The sequence below is a fragment of the Harmonia axyridis genome, chromosome 1 (assembly GCF_914767665.1).
Source record: "Harmonia axyridis chromosome 1, icHarAxyr1.1, whole genome shotgun sequence".
In the NCBI taxonomy this organism is placed as follows: domain Eukaryota; kingdom Metazoa; phylum Arthropoda; class Insecta; order Coleoptera; family Coccinellidae; genus Harmonia; species Harmonia axyridis.
Window position 1 is genome coordinate 58932367 of NC_059501.1, and position 20634 is coordinate 58953000.

The 20634-nt window shown below is 35.7% G+C and overlaps 1 protein-coding gene across 3 annotated transcripts in view; it reads left to right on the plus strand.

Annotated features, from left to right (window-relative positions):
* The window catches only part of LOC123688782 (neuropilin and tolloid-like protein 2), a 612260-nt gene that overhangs the window by 515469 nt on the left and 76157 nt on the right, over positions 1–20634 (plus strand). For all 3 annotated transcript variants that reach the window (XM_045627446.1, XM_045627447.1, XM_045627448.1), the window contains one exon: positions 2877–3037. In XM_045627446.1, coding sequence (XP_045483402.1) covers positions 2877–3037 — 161 coding nt within the window. The remainder of the gene's footprint in view (positions 1–2876; positions 3038–20634) is intronic.

Here is a 20634-nt window from a genome sequence, read left to right on the forward strand (position 1 = left end):
TGTAAGTGGCGTGACGTCACACACTAGACGACTGGTATTCGCAGAGTGCTTATGAATTCATTGGTGTACCATCACTTGTGCCGTTCGTGTCGTGTTTTTTTCATTACACGATGGCTGAAATAACTTACTATATACATACATATAAATTACTTTTCTCTCTCTTTACTTTTTACTCCTCACATAAATATGTTTTGCCATTGATAGACTTCAACAACCAGTACTCAACTACAAACTGTTTATGAAACGTTTTTTAAATAAATCATCGTTATAAGTTGAACCATGATGAAGCAAACTCAAAAGTAGATACTTACTTGAAAAGCTTAACTCCTTTTATTTCAGCACTGGACATAAGATGGATTTGAAGAAAAAAACTCCATCACTGCGAATATATCTATTTTAGGCAAATTGTCACTTTGTCCTTTCACGAAGCCTTCTTCCATTATGGTGACATAAAAACAAAACTCGAGTTGAAACTACACTGTACAACTACAAACGGCGCGAGAGCCTTGGCGCGGCTAAGTATTTAAACGTAATTTATGGTGTAGCGATCACAGGCAAGTGCCGTGACGTCACAGACCAAAGACGTTCCGCGCTAAAATACGTAAATTTAAATAATCTATTTCTCAGTCATTTATTGATGGATTTTCAAAATTTTTTCCCTGATTTATCAGTTTTGCTCCATATTTTAATTCTATCGTGTCAAATATAGTATTATCAACATCACTAAACTAGTCCATTGATGATCTGTATATTCGTTGGAAATATTGAATTTTCAAAAGCTGGAGACCTTTCCTAGAACAACTTATAGCATATATTCCCCTCACATTTCTATAGCATTCCCCACAAGAAAATCTATTTTCTAGCAAATTTTTGGTTACCAGTTCATTACATCTACGGGTCCCATTTAGGTACTACTCCGTCTGATAAAACAATAGAATAGTTTGAATGGTGGTTGATTGGATTTGTATGAATATTGTAAGATCAGTTCAGATTGTCTCCGTCAGTGAGAAATTTTGATAGATATATAATTTTAAAGAATTTGTATGTTAAAATTTTGACAGTATATTTTTGTAGCCTAGAAAAAGGAATAGTTTGGTTCCGAAACGTTGGCCTGAAGAAATATGTAAAATGAGAAGAAATATAGAGTCCTACTCCTGAAATTTGCTTTTTATTATAAATATATAATTACCTGAAGTATACATTTACCATGAATATAAATCATCCGGAGCTTCGAATAAAAAACTTTGTGATTCTAGGAAGAGAGAATTTATGATATATTTTTTCTGAAGAATTCTTTTCAATGACGAATTCGAATGAAATATTTGTAATTGATTGGTTAGTTGAAGTCTACTAAGACTCTTTTCTATTAAACTCTCCGAATATACCAAACGAAATATTGAATGGAAATTTTTAACAAACAAAAAATATTCCGATGCACACAAACCAACCAATTTTATATATAATTCTTGATATTTCGAACCAATTATGTACCTCAGAGCAGATTTCTGGAGCTAAAAATCTTCTACTGCCATCAGAACCAACATCCTGTTTTCTAATCCTATTATCGAGCTATTGGTACTTGAATTAATCTTTGTGTCCAGGTTCCAACTCAAAATGAGCAAATTAAGTTCCTTTCCAAACTTTCACATATTTATTTTTGTATTCAAAACCAAAAAAAAAGTTTTTATGAAACTTCAGAAATAGCCTGTCAAGCTTTCAGATGCAGTTGAATCATATTTATAATTATTTCGTATGTAACTCATATAATGTTCCTTGTATCTTGTAAGAGTAATGAGAGAAAATGTTTACCAAACATATGATTCCTCATATTCCCGATTTCCTTCCATCTGGAATTATTTATGATCGAATTTTCTATAACTCGATTAAGTGAGACAACATTGTTCCTTATATAATGTTGGACGCAGAAGTTATAAAGATTTGGAAGTCGAGAATAATATTTGGAAATAAATTAGGATGAAAATGAAAAAACCAGTAAATTTGATTATAATTTAATTATAACATCACAATATATTCAATCCACATTGAAAATTCGAGATAATCATTTTGACGTTCTCTTGTTTTGAGCGGTTTTCTGTCTCTCCTGTGAAATTATTCAAAATATAACATACAAGGTATCACATCTCAAACGTCAACAAAAAAATCGATGTGGTTCAGCTTTTTTTTTAAAGATTTTTTTCAGAGAAAATGAATGTATTCTATACATTTGCACATTACTGAATAATAAGAAATATTGTGGTGTTCTTAATGAATAATAATAAAAGATACATTTATCTTCGTCTTCTTCCAATAATAACTCTACAATTAATTTTATTCTGTCTATTTTCAAAAATTTCTTCCCTTTTTTTATACTCACAACTGCACATTTAGCCTATCCTTGACAGTTGACGGCCTGGACGCAACGGTTGGCATACTCAATTTTCTGAAAATGGCCACATCAAAACGGCATTGAATACAAATAAAGAGTCCTGTTCACTAAAGTGTGGTTACTTCAAATATCAGACTGGATCTGGATCCACTATCAACTCGAAATATTCTTCGTATTATCTTAGGAAACATCTTCCATTATTTGAAAATATACCGAAAGATTAAATTCAATTGAATTTATTTATATGAAATTGCTTTTGTAATCCCAAAATTCGGCGCACCTCAAATATTCGAATACTGCGAAAGTCCCATTTTAGGGTTTTTAAAACACTCTAGTTTTTCTAGGTCTGATTTAGCTTTGCACATGATATTAGCGAGGTTTCAATCTTGTTATTATTAAAAACTTTGAAAATTGAACTCTTCTATTCTCAAACTTTTCGAGATTAGATCGACAGCACACAACTAAGAGATTAAAAAAGAATATTTTGCAGTTCAGACGCCGGAGGTTAAGCCTTGCCACATAAAGAAAGACAATATGGAAGAAGGACTCCTCAGCAGCTCAGAGATATCAAAGGAAATAATAAATTTCGATCGCCAATATGGTATGCCGATTGATTGCCTATGGATCATTGAAGTGAAAAAAAATTGGAAGGTGAGATACCACTAAGTCCATTTATAATCTTCATTGTTTCATATTGTTTTCGACAGGACGAAGCTTTCGTTATTTTTTTCTAGGTAACAGGATGTCTGTTGTTCCCTCGTTAGTTTCCGAGTCAAATTTCATTTGGAATTTGGAACGATTAATCCTGATGGGTTCAAAACCCACAGCATGTGCATGTCGGAGCATGGAATTCACATACCGTGAGTTGATCATTATAACGTCGACGAAAATTCATTTTCGGAATTCTAGTGGCCGCTTGGAACCAAAACTGCCTTTAAAATCACATTTTATACTACTTTTTAGTAACATGTTGAGTAACTGACATTAGTGACAGTTGTGATAGTGGTTTTAGGGCGAAATTTAAATTTCGAATATAGCAATAATGGAAACAGGCACATACGTTCTTTAACATTCTGAAATGTTACTCTGAATAAATTTGCTATATATTGAAGAAGAAAATAGTAATAATACCTTGAGCAAACTTGGAAATAAAAATCGATATTATAACAATTATAGCTGAAAATTGTCTCTCATCATAACATAAGGACACACAAAACTTATTGCTGTCAATAAAAGGAGCAACCCTTCTAGCAGAGAATACTAACGTTACCAAACTGATACCCGTAAGTAGCGGAGCTACTTACGCTACCGATCTTTCTGCTGGACGCGGCCAATGACTCCGCTTAGTTTTCAGAACTATATTTTTCTATATACTATACTAAAGTATATTCATTTAAGCAGTTGTATGACACAGATTGCAAATCCTAGATGCCAACTGTATTGACCTTGAACACCCACCAAAATAAAAATAATAATATATCACTATTCAGTAAAAATTACTAGTTATAACTTCAATTTATGATAACATATCAATCCTCTCATCAGAGTGGAACCCATTGTCAATTCAGCAGGTACTGAATGTATCAACAAAAAAAACTTTTCTATTTTGATTTCTAGTATCATAACATCTAAAACATAACTAATCAAGGCCGTAGCCAGGGGGATCCGATGGAGTCCTAAGCTATAAAAATTATTCAGAATAGCAATAAATGGAAGATCATTTTTTCAACGAAGAATTGCATAGAAGGAGGAACTGAGTTTCCTTCGAATAAAGGCAACTTGATCGGACGATCTTAAGCAATTATCAATGTAACCACCTAAGAACTTCATGGATTCCTTGCAAATTAAGGTGTTCAAGGCATAGCTAAGAACTAAAGGACCTCCTTTCCTCAATCAGAATATAATCAGTACTGTATTTTCCAAATAACAATTAATTCCATTCATCCTACACCACTCAGAAGAAGTTTTCAAGAGCATTTTACATAATTCGATAAGATTTTTCAGATCCTTAGCTGTAACCAAAAATCATCTACAGATTTTATAATCTTTGTCTTAATATGACAAAGAAGGTCATTTTTAAATGTATAAAAAAGCGGCCTTACAACAGATCCTTGTGGAACGCCGAGATGAATTTTGTACCCCATCAAAATAAAAATCATCTACTTTAATATGGGGTTTCCTATCTGTCTCATAATCAAGGATCCATTAAAGGGTTATACAGTTTATTGGCCAAAAACTATGATGAAATAGTGTCAAAGACAAGTGATAAATCGAAGAACAATTCAACAACAAACAATCCCTCATCCAGTGAATCTGAATGGATTGTACAAAATTTAGAACAGCCGCCTCGGTTGACCATTCTGTTCTGAAGCCATGTTGACTATAAGTTATCAAATTATATTTTCCCAGATAATTCATCATTCGATCTAGAACTATTCTCCCGAAAACTTCAGAAAACACACTCAGTATTTATATAGATCTGTTATTAACAATATATCCAGGATTATTTCTCTTAAAATAGGTAATATGATGACTCTCTTTAGAATGTTAGATAGTTATTTGCGATGTTTTCATCATCTATGCGCATAGATGATGGAAACAGCCCAAATAACTATCTAACATATAGTCCATCATCAATATCAAGACAGCAACTCTTTAGAATATTTGGAAATACACCAAAACTAACTGATTCGTTCATGAGATGAGCAAAGTGATTACTTACAGATCCAGATATCAACTTCATTATTCAGAAAGATAAGAAATCCACCCAGGTAGTTTTATTATTTTTCAGGTAAATAATGGTGTTTGAAACTTCATAGCTATCAACAGGTTGACAATAAAACAAACCTATTATCGTGTAGGGGGAAGGAGGTATAGAATCTGATTTGGGTACATCCTTTAGCCTATATCGAATTGTTTTGACAATATATTCGAGATTCAAATCTACCCTGAAAAGTTTCTAAATATTATCATTCAATATTCACTGTGTTTACAATAGGACACAATAGAATTTGAGGACAAATTCGTCAACATTGCGTCGAACCTTATCGTTCGACCATTCCCGTCCCAAAATTCGAAAACTAGAGACTCAGTGGCGAAATGAAAAAGCTATCTAGTCGGAAGCCGACCGCTCAAAGACCATATTAAATAATAATTGACCTTCGTTTCCAAAAGAGAAAAAAAATCAGAGGTGAATGGGGGTAAAGATAGATTGAATCGGTAGCAAATTAGCGAACATTCATTTACGTCGGTTTAATGATTATAAATCCGCCTTGTGGGCGAAGCAAAGGTGTGTACCGTTTCGCCGAAGTCTCGGAATTTCAGGCACTTCATCAGCGACTAGCGGAGATTTTCGCACTGTGAAGTGATACTTTATCTTTTCCTTCTAATGGATTGTACGTTGGGGAATAAGTGAGAAATTCTAATTGAGAATAGATTTTCTTGATATATCTAGTTTTCGGTCATTAGTGCATTCGGTTAAACTGCAGGATTGCAGATGGAATAGGAGCTCAGGAGAAGGATAAAGCTTATCTATCAGAAGAGAATAAAAGGGGAGTAATTATTGATATTATCAGAACCAATTTATGTGGTAAATATGTGAAAAATTCAGCTAGAGAAAAAGCATTACAACAAAAAGTCTATACATGTATTCATAGTTCCAAGTTTTCATGCAGAGTAGATATTTGAAAAAAACTAAGATGAATCTGATACAACAGTCAAATGAAATTTTGTTCTTGAATTCCTGAAATCGAAAACAAACATTTAAAACCGCCTGTTTCCTTGATAAAAAGAAAAATTGTAGGTTCTTAGTCCGATTCTGTAACATATGATTTGATGAGCTTACTTTATAAACTCAAAAATTCAATAAAATATATGTAGGCTTGGTTAATCGATCGTCTAGAGGTATGATTCGATTACCTGGTCTTTCGGCTTTTTCTCCGTGACTTTGTTGGATTTGTAATAATTAAACTCTTTTGAATTATTTACATCTATTTACAAAGCCACAATTATACAGTACAAACTCAGTATTGAGAAGATCTCAATTACGTCTTAATTACAAGTTTCTCACTACGGTACTGAATTCCGTCTTTAACTCGTTTGTTGATTACTCGAAACGTCTTGGATTATCACGTCTTCTTCGTACTTCAAGTTTTCGGTCTTCTCGTCTTTAACTTGTTCGCGACTCGTCTTAATCTAGTCCGCGAGACGTCTCTTCGTCTTAAGTTGACCGCCCAAACTTGACTCGTCTTCGACTTAAGTTAAACTGTGTCTCTGCCGATTGGAACTACCCTGTCTCGGATATAGACCTCCCTTCTTTTCGTCTTGGCCACACCTTTAGGGGAAAGTACCATCCCCTAGTACAATAAGAGCTTTGCCGTACCGCACACAAAGATCTTCGCGGATTCCTGGAAATCGAATATTCTAGAAGGACTAGAACCTGATAAACAGATGTAACACATCTGGTACGACCATGTTGTCTTATCAACCCCCCCAATAAATCTATTCAAGATTTACAACTCTTCACATATCTTCGACACTTCGAAGAATAACACATCCATTTTACATTATGTACAATAACAATTCGTTCCCTGTAAATCGATTGAAACTGTCATGCCCTCGACACTTGAAGAAATTAATAGGTCTCCAAGCATCCGGTTGACCATCTCAATTATGATAGTTACAGGGAACTAACTGTATCCTATATATATATGATTTGCTGTAGTAAACTATCGTAGATAATATTCATCTAACGTAGATATATCCAAGTTATGCATAGATTGGGCAACACATCTCGTAAACGGCTTTACTGGCAAAATTATTAATGAGATATTGCCTTCAGTTCTTCGGTGGAAGTGAACTTGTTCGCATCAATTTGTTCCCAAATAAATCCACAGTTCGAAGTAGAAGGACGTATCAAATCGCAGATTTTACGTTGAAAGCAATATTTCAACTGCGGCACAAAAAAGGTGCCGCAGGTTCTGATGACGCGATCAATACGAAATTTTGCACGAAGCTTGAAATTCAAATTTCATCCATATCTCAACGGAAAATCTCCATTCATTCGGAATGTTCGTCGCATAAATTGTGGTTAATATTTTTTATATTCGATTTTCCTCTAGGTGACGAAATTTTAATTATACATCTAAACTCACAATTTAAACTTCGTCGAATCTTTCTTTTATATTATCATCTTATAATGTCTTATTTTGGTCCTTAGGGTAAGACCGCTTACTCCTAAACCAAATGTCAGTGGTTCGAGCCTTGGACATGGAAATGAATATTCTGGTTACAGCGACCGTCCAACTAATTACTGCTGGGTGCAAAAATTAACAGTGCTGTGTCGGAAGTGACGATTGCTTCTTTTTCAAGCCTTTTACAATCTGTATTTCAATCCAATGGAAAAAATATCGAAATTCTATATGGGATCAATTTGGTTATCGCTAATTTTAATAATAATAATAATAATAATAAACTTAATTGATCCTTTCTGACATTAAACAAATGTAAAGGACAAGTCATAGAAAAAAGTATACAATTTCATACAGAGAAAAAAAGAAAAAAAAACAGATTCAACGAATGGAGTCCTTAAGGAACTCACCAACAATATAGTAGCATCCTTTAATCAATAGCAACTTTACTTCTCGCTTGAAAGACCTTCCATCCATTGATTTCAACCTACTACGCAAACGGTTGTACAATTTAATGCCCATAAAGCTAGATGAGGACTCATATTTAGCTGTACGATGTTTGGGGAAGGCTATGGTATCAGTATGGCGTGTTTCATACCCATGAAAGTCAGAGCATCTCTTGTATTTACTGATGTTAAGGTGGATATAATTGAGGCAATTAAGAATGTCCGAAAATACATGGGAAGGGAAGCATACCAAATTGACCGAAAATCGGACGACATGAATCGCATGGCCGAAGTCCGAAAATAAGTCGTACAATACACTTCTGAGAAATGAAAACTCGACTTGACACTGTCGAGGAGCCCCAAAGAACCACGTTGTAATTTAGATTACTGTAAACCATGCTGTAATAAATAGTGAGTAGCTCCTCGACAGGAAGACAACCCCTGAGACGCAATAAGGCATAGTAAGCACCGTTCAGCCTCCCACAAACATGATCAATGTGGAGATGCCACCTAAGGTTTCCGTCCACATATAAGCCCAGAAATTTCACGTCGTCGGTCGCTCTCAATTCTTCCTGTTTGTGTTTTATAATGAAGGGTTCGACACTCGGATTATCTTGATTCCGAAACCTAACTATTACCGACTTCGTCATATTGAGAATAAGTGCGTTTCTGTGGCACCAATCAATGAAATACTGTACTATCGTTTCGCACAGCGACTTCAATTCCTGCCAACTTTCCGCTCCAATAGCGATAGAAGTATCATCAGCGAACATTATCAGAGTATGGTCTACAACGTTTGCAGGCAGATCATTAATAAATAATAAGAACAGAAGCGGGCCCAGCACAGATCCCTGAGCGACACCCATGTTGTTGGTTTATTCGTCAGATGAACCGTCGTTCAATCTCACATAAACACGCCCCTGAATCCCATCTGATACATCTTATTCAAAATAAAGTCATGTTGCAGCGTGTCGAATGCCTTCGACAGATCAAAAAAAATACCTGCCACGTAGTCACCGCCATCCAGGCAACTGTAAACATACTCGAAAAATTCACAACCGGCCGATTGTGTCGACCTGCCATGCCTGAAGCCATGTTGTTGACTCGATAGTATGGAATACTTTGTCAAATGATTGTACATGCGATTATATATAACTTTCTCTAAGATTTTTGACAATTGGCTAAGGATGGAGATAGGTCGATAGTTTGTTATATCTTGTGCGTCACATTTTTTATGGACTGGTATAATCCTCGCCTATTTGAGGAAAGTTGGGAAGTGACCAGAGGACACTGGTTCATTCAGCAGAGCAGCAATCGTTTTTCTCATAATATTCCCGAAGAAATGAGTCTTATGGAGCTCAAAGAAGAATTGGATCAGTATCACCATAACTTATCAATTATTATTTGTTTTTGTTGATTTCCAATATGGCTATCTGATTTATTTTAATAAAAATACAAATGTCCACCCCTGATATCATCCAAAAGGCAAAATGCACAAAAATAACTATAACAGTACTTATGATAGTCCATAAAGTCATAATGGTAAAAATTCAAATTATGTTTATTTTTACTCATCACACCATCAAGTTGTTGTCTTCTTCTTAAACTTTTTTCTATGGTGGCAGCAATCCCTAGGTCTTTCAACATGGTGAACGTTCTCCAACGATGCCTTCTTGGTTGATTCTGATCACCACTTCATTAGATTTTGAAGAACCCATATTTACCAGCTGTGGTTTGAATTCCAATTTTCATCAACCAATCCTGCATTTGACTGGTTGGATGGGCATATGATGTTCTACCCAGGTTTCAGTCTCATCGCACACATATTCATGTAATTATCAGATGGGTTTATTCACAGAATTACCAACTTGTTCGTCAACAACACCAGGTACACCAGTGAAGAACAATAAGGCCAAATCCGGAACTCTCTAGCACTCTCTATGGATCTGCCTGCATCGGCTTATATGCATAGTGATTATTAACAGAATGTAGTTTCCAAATGATAATTGACGACATATTAACAAAATTGTGGGTAGCTTGTGGAAGTATCGCTACGGGCATGGATATTTGAATTTGACCTACATTACATACCAACAAACTCAACGTCGGCATTTGAAATCGGATGTTAACCTAAAAATTTAAAATTTCAAGATTTTTTTCTTTCGGAAATTATCGTTTATAGGAAGTACAGAAATCAGCTTTGGAAAGGATTTGTCATTAACGAGTCGAACATTTGCCGAATCCAACTTCAAAAAAACTCGACAATGTCCATGGTTTTATCGAAATTCTTGACAATTGGTCTTCCAGTGCATGGTGCATCTTTGGCGTCGAACATGGCTGTTACAGTATCACGACCATAAACAATATTTACATTTTCACCTACTTGTCTTGCATTTTCAGCTTTGTACCGTATTTCTGCTTTTCTAGATTTCATCTTTGACACAAACTAAACTGAGTCAACTAAACCCAGAACTATAAAAAATAATTTAGTAGTAGGAAATCTCTACAGTGACTCAATAAAACACAGTGGCGACAATACGTTCAAATTGAGCCTAAAAATGGCCCATTCGACATTTTTAGGCTTTGAACGTATTGGGGCTTAACCATAGAACTTAAGATTACGGTTGACTTCAGATTAATAAACATATATATTACTCTATGCAATTGAATAGATTGAACTGACACTTCGTCAAAATTATTGAGCCTGATAGATTTTTATATAGATCGAAATTCAACTGAAGAATACCTACTACAGTGACTTAATAAAAGTAGCCTTATATTCTGAATGAAATCTGGTAAACGGAGAATGTAAAAAAAAAAAGCGGCCATATTTAGGCTCACAAACCGGCAGCCAATCAAAAACGAGACCACTCTTGTCGCCACTGTGTTTTATTGAGTCACTGTAGAAATCTCATCTTACTAAAGCCATCTAGTGGAACCCGATAAGACTCATACAATGCAAGTTACAGATAACTGAAGCCATTTTTTGAAAAAATAATGTTTTTTACTACAGCTAATAATTATTTGAAAAGAAAAATAAGTACAATATTTAGTACAATTTCCCACAAAATAATAATATCAAACGATATTAAATTATTTATCTGGTTAATGTATCGGCAATACGAAACTGCCATCAACATAACCATTGTCAGACAGAAGGTCTCCATGCCACCACGTAGGAATCATAATCGAAAAGAACCCAAGGAGAATGCGTGTCATCAAGAGAGAATAGCGATATACCGGTTTCACCCTTATTAGGGATCATCAGTACCGCATAATTCTACCCAAGATGACAAACAAACAAAATAGCAGGCACCTTGGGTTCTTTTCGATTATGATTCCTACGTGGTGGCATGGAGACTTTCTGTCTGACAATGGTTATGTTGATGGCAGTTTCCTATTGCCGATACATTAACCAGATAAATAATTTATAATAATATCGTTTGATATTATTATTTTGTGGGAAATTGTACTAAATATTGTACTTATTTTTCTTTTCATCAATTATTTCCAAGCATCAGCCGTTTCATTTGTTAATAATTAGAGGAGAAGGTGGTAATGTGACCCCCGCAGGTATATTGGCCCCCTTCAATATTAGTTACTTCCCACAACGACATCTAGTATTATTTTGGCGCAACGAGATCATTTTAGTGTACTTTTGATTTAATAGCCTATAAATCCGCTAGAGGCGGTTGCGTTCGTTCGTCATTTGAACAAGTAGAAACTCGTACCGGCCAAACTTATTTTACTACTGTGAGTTTTATTCCTTAATTGGTAAAACAACTGATCAAATTTGCTGTGGTTTTGAACAGTGTGTCGTGACACTGTGGTCTACAGTACTTATAAGGTAAATATGCATTTTTTTAATATTTCATAATGTTTTAGATTGTATATCAAAATATTTTGAATAACTCTAATTTGGCCCCCCGACATTGGTTGTATCATGGCCCCGGGGGCCACATTACAAATAAGACTTGTTAAGCATTTACATATTTTTATTTTGTGATTTCAGATGCCTAGACAAAGCATATTATCTCCATCTTCGAAGAAGAAACAAAAGACGTGGGACCCTGAACAAATGAAAAAAGCAATCGATGCAGTGAGGCACAAGGTCATGGGATATAAAAAAGCTGAAAAATTGTTTTCGGTGCCTAGATCTACACTGAAACGGTTAGTGAAGGATCCACAAAAGTCTTTAGATTTACTTGTACATAAACCTCTTGGTCGAAAACCTATACTACCACTTAGCTTGGAAGAAAAGTTAGTGGATTATATTTTGTTTATGGAGGCTAGGTACTATGGACTCACTAGGATGGATGTTAGAAAAATGGCTTATCAGCTGGCGGTGAAAAATAATATTCAGAATACATTCAAGAATGATGTAGCAGGGCGAGCTTGGTTGGATCACTTTTTAAGGCGACACAAAGATAAATTATCGTTGCGCAGACCAATGGGGACATCATATGCTCGTGCTAATGGCTTTAACCGTGAAGCAGTCAAGGAGTTTTTCAATATTTTGGAAGCCGAAATGAGTAAAACGAATTATCCTCCCGACAGAATTTTCAATGTCGATGAAACTGGGTTGACTATCGTGCAATCAAAAGTACCACAAGTGTTAGGGAAAAAGGGGAAAAGGCAGATAGGAGCCTTAACTGCTGCTGAACGAGGTTCTTTGTGTACTATTGTCTGCTGCATGAGTGCATCAGGTATGTTTGTGCCCCCTATGATGATTTTTCCAAGGAAAAACTTCACGGATATCTTGATGAAAGGTGCACCTCCTGGAGCGATTGGCAAAGTTCATCCATCTGGTTGGATTCAGTCCAATTTGTTCACTGAATGGTTCAGACACTTCATTGATAAAACTAACCCTAGTGCCGAGTCTCCCATATTACTTATATTTGACGGCCATTACAGTCACACGCGCAACATTGAAATAATAGAGCTTGCTCGTGTAAACCATGTTACGATCATCAGTCTTCCACCTCACACAACTCATAAGCTCCAACCTTTGGACAAGACTTTCATGGGCGCCTTGAAGAGTCACTACAGTGAGGAGATTCGCAAGTTTCTTTTGCACTCTGAAAGAATGCTAAAACCTTACGACATTGCTGAACTTTTTGGACGATCATATCTCAAGAGCACGACAGGAGAAATTGCAGTTAATGGTTTCCGTGCAACAGGCATTTATCCATTTAATCCGCAAGTTTTCAGTGAGGTCGATTTTTTAACGGAAGAATCTCATAGTTCTCTTACTCCTGATAACCAAGAAACAGGCCTTGTTGATGTAGTATCCCAGAGTACTCCAGGAGTGAGCTCTGAAGTACAAGAGCTGCAAAGTAGTTTGATTCTCCCAGAAGACATTCAACCAATCCCTAAGGCAAAGACTCGCACTTCTAATCGTGGAAGAAAGACTACTCGAGCGAACGTTATCACTTCATCGCCATATAAAAACCAATTAACCGAATCATTACAAGTAGCAGAGACTCGTGTAAAAGGGCGCGGACGAGGACGTGGTCGCGGACGTGGACAAGGTGTCAGGCATAATTATGATGGAGCAAGCACAAGTGGAGTTAGTGTACGGCGCAAGAGAGATGTGACACCCAGCAGTAGTTCCGACAGTGACGAAACAAACGTCAATTTTGATGACATAAATCTGAATAGGGTTCCTGACAACGAAAATGTACCCTGTATTTTTTGCGAAACCATTTATACCAATGACAGACCTGGAGAGAAATGGATACAGTGTCAGAGTTGCCAATTATGGGCTCATATTGCCTGTGCAGGTTCAGAAGGGGACTATTATATTTGTGACTTCTGTCGTTAGGTGCCAATACATTTAATGTGACCCCCAGGGGGCCACATCAGCTGATCTCGAGATGCCAAATTTGATTACTTAAGAATAAATGATAATTTGTATTTCATTTAGCGAGTTTATTTTATTTCATTGTAAGATGTGAATGCACATATAAATACTGAACCCAATATTTTTCATTTCATCTTTTTAATTCCTTTATTTTAGAAATGAACCCTCAAAAGCAAAGTGGGGGGTCACATTACCACCTTCTCCTCTATTTCCTCCTTTACATCTTCCTCATTTGAATAATCAATTTTGATTTGGTCTACTCGATATTCGAAACTCGCTAGTCATTCTACAAATAAAACCGATAAGAACAGGTGCATTACTTCCTACATCCGCTTCAATAAATGTTCACATGCAGATTCGTAAAATGTAATTTATTCTCAGTTGGGAAAGCGACAGAGCCGAATACGTCCTAGTACAAGCTAGGCTATATCACAGCTCCGAAACGGAAAACTCAATCAGCAAAATTAAAACTAGGTTAACTGATTTATGTCCGGACTAATCAACAAACCCTAGTTGGAACTTTAGAGTTCTCGAACAACTAGTTAATTAGCTGTCAGGATGAAAAAGATAAACGATACTGATTCGAGATTCTACCTATTTTATGAATTTCTACTACCAACGAAACCTCGCGAACAAAAAGGCCTTCAACTTCGTCGAATTATTCGTCATTAGGGTTCATCACTGTACATTTGCTCAGTGAGCATTTCTTGAGTAACTTTTAATTTCAGTCGTTCTTTTATAAGTCGTCATAATGTATGAATTGAATCTGTTTTGAAGGTGTTTTATCTCGACATTAACAAATTAATAGGATTAAGATTAAGATTTGGGTTCGGCTTCACTGCGACCTAATGGTCTATTAATTGTGCTATTCTCGCCATAGCGTGATCTACAGCCCGCCTTCCAGTTCCAGAGTTCTAATGAGCTCCAGTTTCTGGGATGGCTTCAAGGAAGCTACTTCCTCACTTCTATAAGTTTCTTGTCCAAAGTAGATTCTGCGTCAGCTAGTGATGGCGAGGTATTCCGTCACCAGTTGATACGGAGTTTCTTCCTCCTCCCCACAGAATCTGCACTCTTTATTTTCTGCTAGACACATTCTCATGAGGTGTGTCCTGAAGCGACAATGCCCTGGGAGGAGATGTAGTATATTCTTGCTATGATCCAGATACTATTTGAATCTCGAAATGTCAAAGTTTCGGAGATACTTTTCGGAATGATCCAACCAAGGAAGATTCCGCCAAAGTGTTTCTCTTTGAATTATAGGATAGAAATTATTGGAATTTGGTAAAGCACCATGTCGTTCAAGGCTGTAAGAAAAGATATAAAACTGAATGGCAGAAAGAGCAATATTCTCGTGTTGAGCAGAGGCAACAAATTATAACGTGAAATAATAATTTCGGAATTTCATGTTGATCACAAGAATCAAGGAAAATTACAGAAGAGTATTGACAAAAATTACTTAATCAACATTTTCACAAAAACGAAGAAGTTATGGGGTATGACGAAACAATTGTCGTAAACATAAAAATAGCGGAAATAAAATATTGCTTTCATTCATAATTCAAAATAATTGTCAAAAATGAACTTTTCTCAAGTAAAGACCGTAACGATTAAATATTAGGCACTGACGTCAGGCCAAGAGCGTTTCAGCGCTCGTCATTCGTGCGCCAATTTCTCTATTGGTGATCAGCAATACCTTTATACAGTTCTGCGTTCCAAAAGCGTTGATCTTTTTTTTCTTGGGAAGGGTAGTAAAAAAAAATTGACAACAACGTTCACTCATATCTGTAATGTGAGAAAATGAGGTCGAAGTTTGAACCAAATTACTCGAAATATTTTTTTTTTATTACCATCTTATCTACCATTCTTATCTTAAACTGGGTGTTCCTAAATTGAAGTTACAAAGGAAAATGAGGGATTCCTTGGATAATTTCAAGAATAAAAAGTCACATAAATATGAGCCCGCAAACGCTTTGTTTTCGAGATACAGGGTGTTTCTTGTAGTCCTACTTTTCGTCATGCTTAACCAGTTTATCGAATCTTCATTAATCTTCACTACAAAGTGGGTAAATACGTACCAAACCTTATAATTAATTTATTTATGACAGCTCACTTATTTGATCTTCATAATATTTTGGATTTTCCTGAAGATTACTAGAGAGCTGGTTTTTTTTTCTCGAAATTTTTGATATCATATCACATGACAAAAACTTTAAATTGGACTATATATGCCAATTCAAGTTGAATATCTTATGCAGGGAAGGTGCTATGAGAAAAAATCCTAAACTTTAACACCTATGTCTCAAAAACAAAGCGTTTGCAGACCCTTGTTAAAAGACTTTTTTTCTTGAAATGATCCGAGATATCTGTCATTTTCATATGTACCTCAATTTAGGAACACCCTGTTAATATGGTCAATTCAAAATAAGATCTCTTCACAAATAAATTGCAGTTTGAATGAAACATAATAAATTGTACAACACAGCCCAGACTATTTTTCTATGCAAAATACTTACTCGTTTTGGTTCTTTAGTAATTACATTATTGAAATTTTGTGACGAGAATGATACAAAAAATAGACAACGGATAAGTATATACTGATGACGAATGCGAAATTCACATATGGCAAATAAGAGGCGGTGCCGACAAAGCGGATAGAAAAAGGAAAATAATAAACCTCCTACATAGACGTGCTCGTAGTGCAATGAAAGATTATTGGTTCATTTTATGGAAAATTCTCTCCTTCGTCTTTGCGAGGATTCTGAAATCATATAATTTAGAAATCTTATGATTGTGAAACTTCTCACATCATTCCATTGGATATAGCAAACAGATATTTCAGTTCACAAACGAATTCCATACCTCCGTAATACTGCATCTATCAAAATGAGTTTATCATTTCTATCTACCTGCAATTCATTCTGCCGTGGAGTTTTTGCTGGAAAGGGACACCAACAATGGAGATTAATCAAGTTCAACTATTCCACAATAATTTATTAGTTATGGTTGGTCCCAAACCATTTATTGCGGGGATTAATTACTTCCAAAACAGTCAACTACAATAAAAAGCTGACGGACTCGAGAGATGAGGCTCTTGGAAATATCAGTCATTGACTATACGTTCTCAACAAGCAAACTGGCCTTAATTGCTGAGTGATTCGATTGAAATATTATTTATTCAAGAGTAGGAAACCGATTGAGTATTTGAATCAGCTTTAGCATGTGCCCTTGTTAATTAAACTATTCATGGAATATGCTCTACACAGAAGCGGAAAAATTTGAAATATTTTCGCTTTATATGGAGAACAATAAAAATAAGATAGCTAGAAGGATATAATATATCGAGTTGCATCCAAATCACCCAATTCCAATTTATACTGAAAAACGTATGTCATGTCGTTGCCAACGAGATAACTAAAAAAGGCATTTTGAGTTATCGCAGCCTTCCACTTGAAAACTGATTACTTAGCTTGCCAGGTGGTTCTTGAAATTTGAAACTCTGTGGTACTCAGAATAAGAGAGAAAGGCCAAGCATATGTCCTACATTTGAAATCAGGGGAAGAATAGCTAGTCAAATATAGAAAAATATACAGGGTGTTCCATTTGAGAAGATGAAGTTGCTATCAATATGTTGCTCACTCGATATATATTTCGTTTTGTGGAATCATTTTAAAAAACACTAGTCGATTTCGTGAAACTTTTGTAGAAAACATTTTTTTGTAGCTCTTTCAGTAACCAAGTTAAAGATGGGGTCAAATTATAGTGAAAAACCCGATACATTACGCTCAATATCAAATTGAGGTTTACGTCTTTCTCCCCGACGTCGTCTAACCCTTTTTAGGCCATCATGTGCACCCAAGAAGAATCGGGATTTATCAGAAAAGACGACCTGATGCCAAACCATATTCCAATGTTGACGTTCTCTGCACCGCTTTAATCGTTGCCGGCGATGCTCAACCTTCAGAGGTAACACAAGATGGGGTCCATAATGCCAAAAGACCTTATCCGACGGTTAACCGATCGGGCGTAAACCGTTTCGGCCTTGTTCTCCTAACCACTCATCAGCCAAAGATCGAGTTGTCGCAAATCGGCCATAAGTCTTTAGACATCGATCTTGAACTTCATTTGTCCCCCTTCGACGTCCAGTGCCTACTCTTCTTCGATTTTGGGCATTATCAAATCACCCCTGACAACATATCATAACATTAGTTGGATTTCTGTTCGTACGGTCAGCGATTTCTCGAAATGACAACCCCGCCTCCCGTAGACCAATAATTCGACCTCTTTCAAATTCACTTAGCTGGCGATAAATTTCGCGACACGTGCTCTAGGCGTTTCAACAACAACTAACCATCGACTTTGGATATCCTCAAACAGCTGGTTTGTTGTTTAATTCAAAAGTCTTGCAAAAGAAGGAATAAAATATTTAAGACGGAATGGTACCACGTGCGTTTGAGCGCATCTGTCAAAGTTTACCTATTCAGCTCCCTCCAGCCCCTCTGAGAAGCCTTCACTTTTAAGGATGAGTGGAGCAATCTCAAACGTTCTTATGATTTTCCGTCCTTTTCTACCACATCTAAGAATTCAGATACGTTTGACGGCATTCAATTCTTACACGCCAGCCAATGAAATCGCAGTGAACTGTACGAACGGTTGTTCGAACATTTGGCAATGCAGCAACTTCGAGCTCGAAAGACAGGTACAGAGATGGTATTAGGTATCTTCTAGGACGGATTGACTAGATGTTTTGAAAGGAATAACTCGCTTTTTATGATGGGCATAAAACCGATTTTAGAGAGGGTTGTGAGAAATATCAGTTAGGATCGACTATTATCAGATGGGTTCGAGAAAAAATGTATATGCTAAATTTGTTCAGATTCCTTCATTCTTACGAAAATTAATTTGATTCAAAAACGTATTTAGTGGAATAATAAAAAAAATCAAAACAAATGCACCGAAACTTTTCACATAAGCGGGTCACATTCATTGAGCAAAATATTGATTTTGCTCATTATGGTTAGCCAAATCAAAATGAACCATCAATATGATGGTCATCCAAATATGATATCGGATGAATGATGGACATGGTCATTTATGACCAATATTCATTTCGAGTCAGTTGTTATATCGTATTGATCAACATGCTGAATATTACGATTCATTTATATTGAAGGCAAAAAAAAGTACTAAAATTTTCAAAAATTCTTATTTTCACAAACTGCCTTCGTACAAAAAACAGTTGTTATATCGCAATATCGCATTGATTCTCCTTGCTCAGAATTACGATCCATTTATTTTGAAGGCAATTAAAGTTTCTCGAATTTCAAAAAATTCTCATGTTCAGAAATTGACTCACATCGTAACATCGTAGTACTGAACTTCAATATTACCATATAATTATCTACCATTTCAACTGAAATGTTATTTCATGTTGTGCATGAACATATAATTTCTTTCCCATACACTGAAAGATGAATTGGTATTGAATGAATATTTACAAAACAGATTATGCATGATTAAAAAACTAATAGTATCATCATAAGAATGACCATGAACTAATAAGATTCTTCTTGTTTTCCTGTAGAAATCAAATTTGATATTTTTACATGATACTCCCAAAAAGCAAGTTATAGGATCAGAATAAATAAATCCTTGAATCTCTTGTTACCCATATCGAAAAGAATTGACAGCTAACTAAACTGAATAAAGGTATGAACAGACCGACGCGTGACTGCGGGAGCGGGAAAGAAACTTTTGTGGGATGGAAATCAACGGCTTTGAGCAGTAAAACTTCTTCCTCCGAAAAACTGTCATTTTCATACATAATTTTAGATTCATACTAATAATCGTGTCTCATTATTTTCGCGTAGGTGTGCATGCTATGCAATCTGCCCGCTGAACGCATCGCTCCCGTTCCCGAAGTCCCGCGTCGATCTGTTCATACCTTCAACCGTTCGAAAAGAAACGAACAAGCTGGAAATCTTTCTATTCACCTAATACTGTTTACGACTCTAACTGAGAACTGATTCATAACGCAGCAAGGTTGCCGGAATTATCAAATTGTAGGTAGTATTGAAGAATCTGGTGATTCGTTGCGAATTTATACAGTAGGGGCAGCACTATACGACGGTCGATTATTCTTTTTCATTACGAAGTGATTTCAGCTCTTTTGAAATGTTTTTCTGTAGTTTTTTTTTTACGAATAATTTTAAAATAAATCAGTGATAAGCCCTTTCATCCATATCATCAATTCCTTTGCGGAAAACGAAAAGTTACCAACTTTTTTTTTTGTTTTTTCATTCGCAAATTAAAAATAGCCCGTCCCTGCCTTTCAGATCATTGTTTGAAGAAATTATCAGAAAACCCCATACAAATCGGTGATCTGCAAGAATAGTTATTCTCCTTTAAGTTTTGAACTGGGCAGTCAAGTGGTAGCATTCCCTCTTAAGTAGCAAAACTTGTTTACATGAAAAAAACCTAAACGATTTTTCTCTCCAAATTTTATCATTTACCTACTCCTTGCTATTCTATCTATGTTTTATCAAAAAAATATTCAAAATTTGAACAGCTCCTTCTGGGTGTTGCAGTTTCATCGTGTTAGTATATTTGTTCAGTTATGGATATTATGTCTAAGAATGAAACAACTTCTTGAAATTATACGACAAAACTAATTCAACTCTTTTGAAATCTTTATCGTTGACTGTCTGAAATGGAAAGAATGCAAGTAGGATATAAACATAACTTCTGTTATAA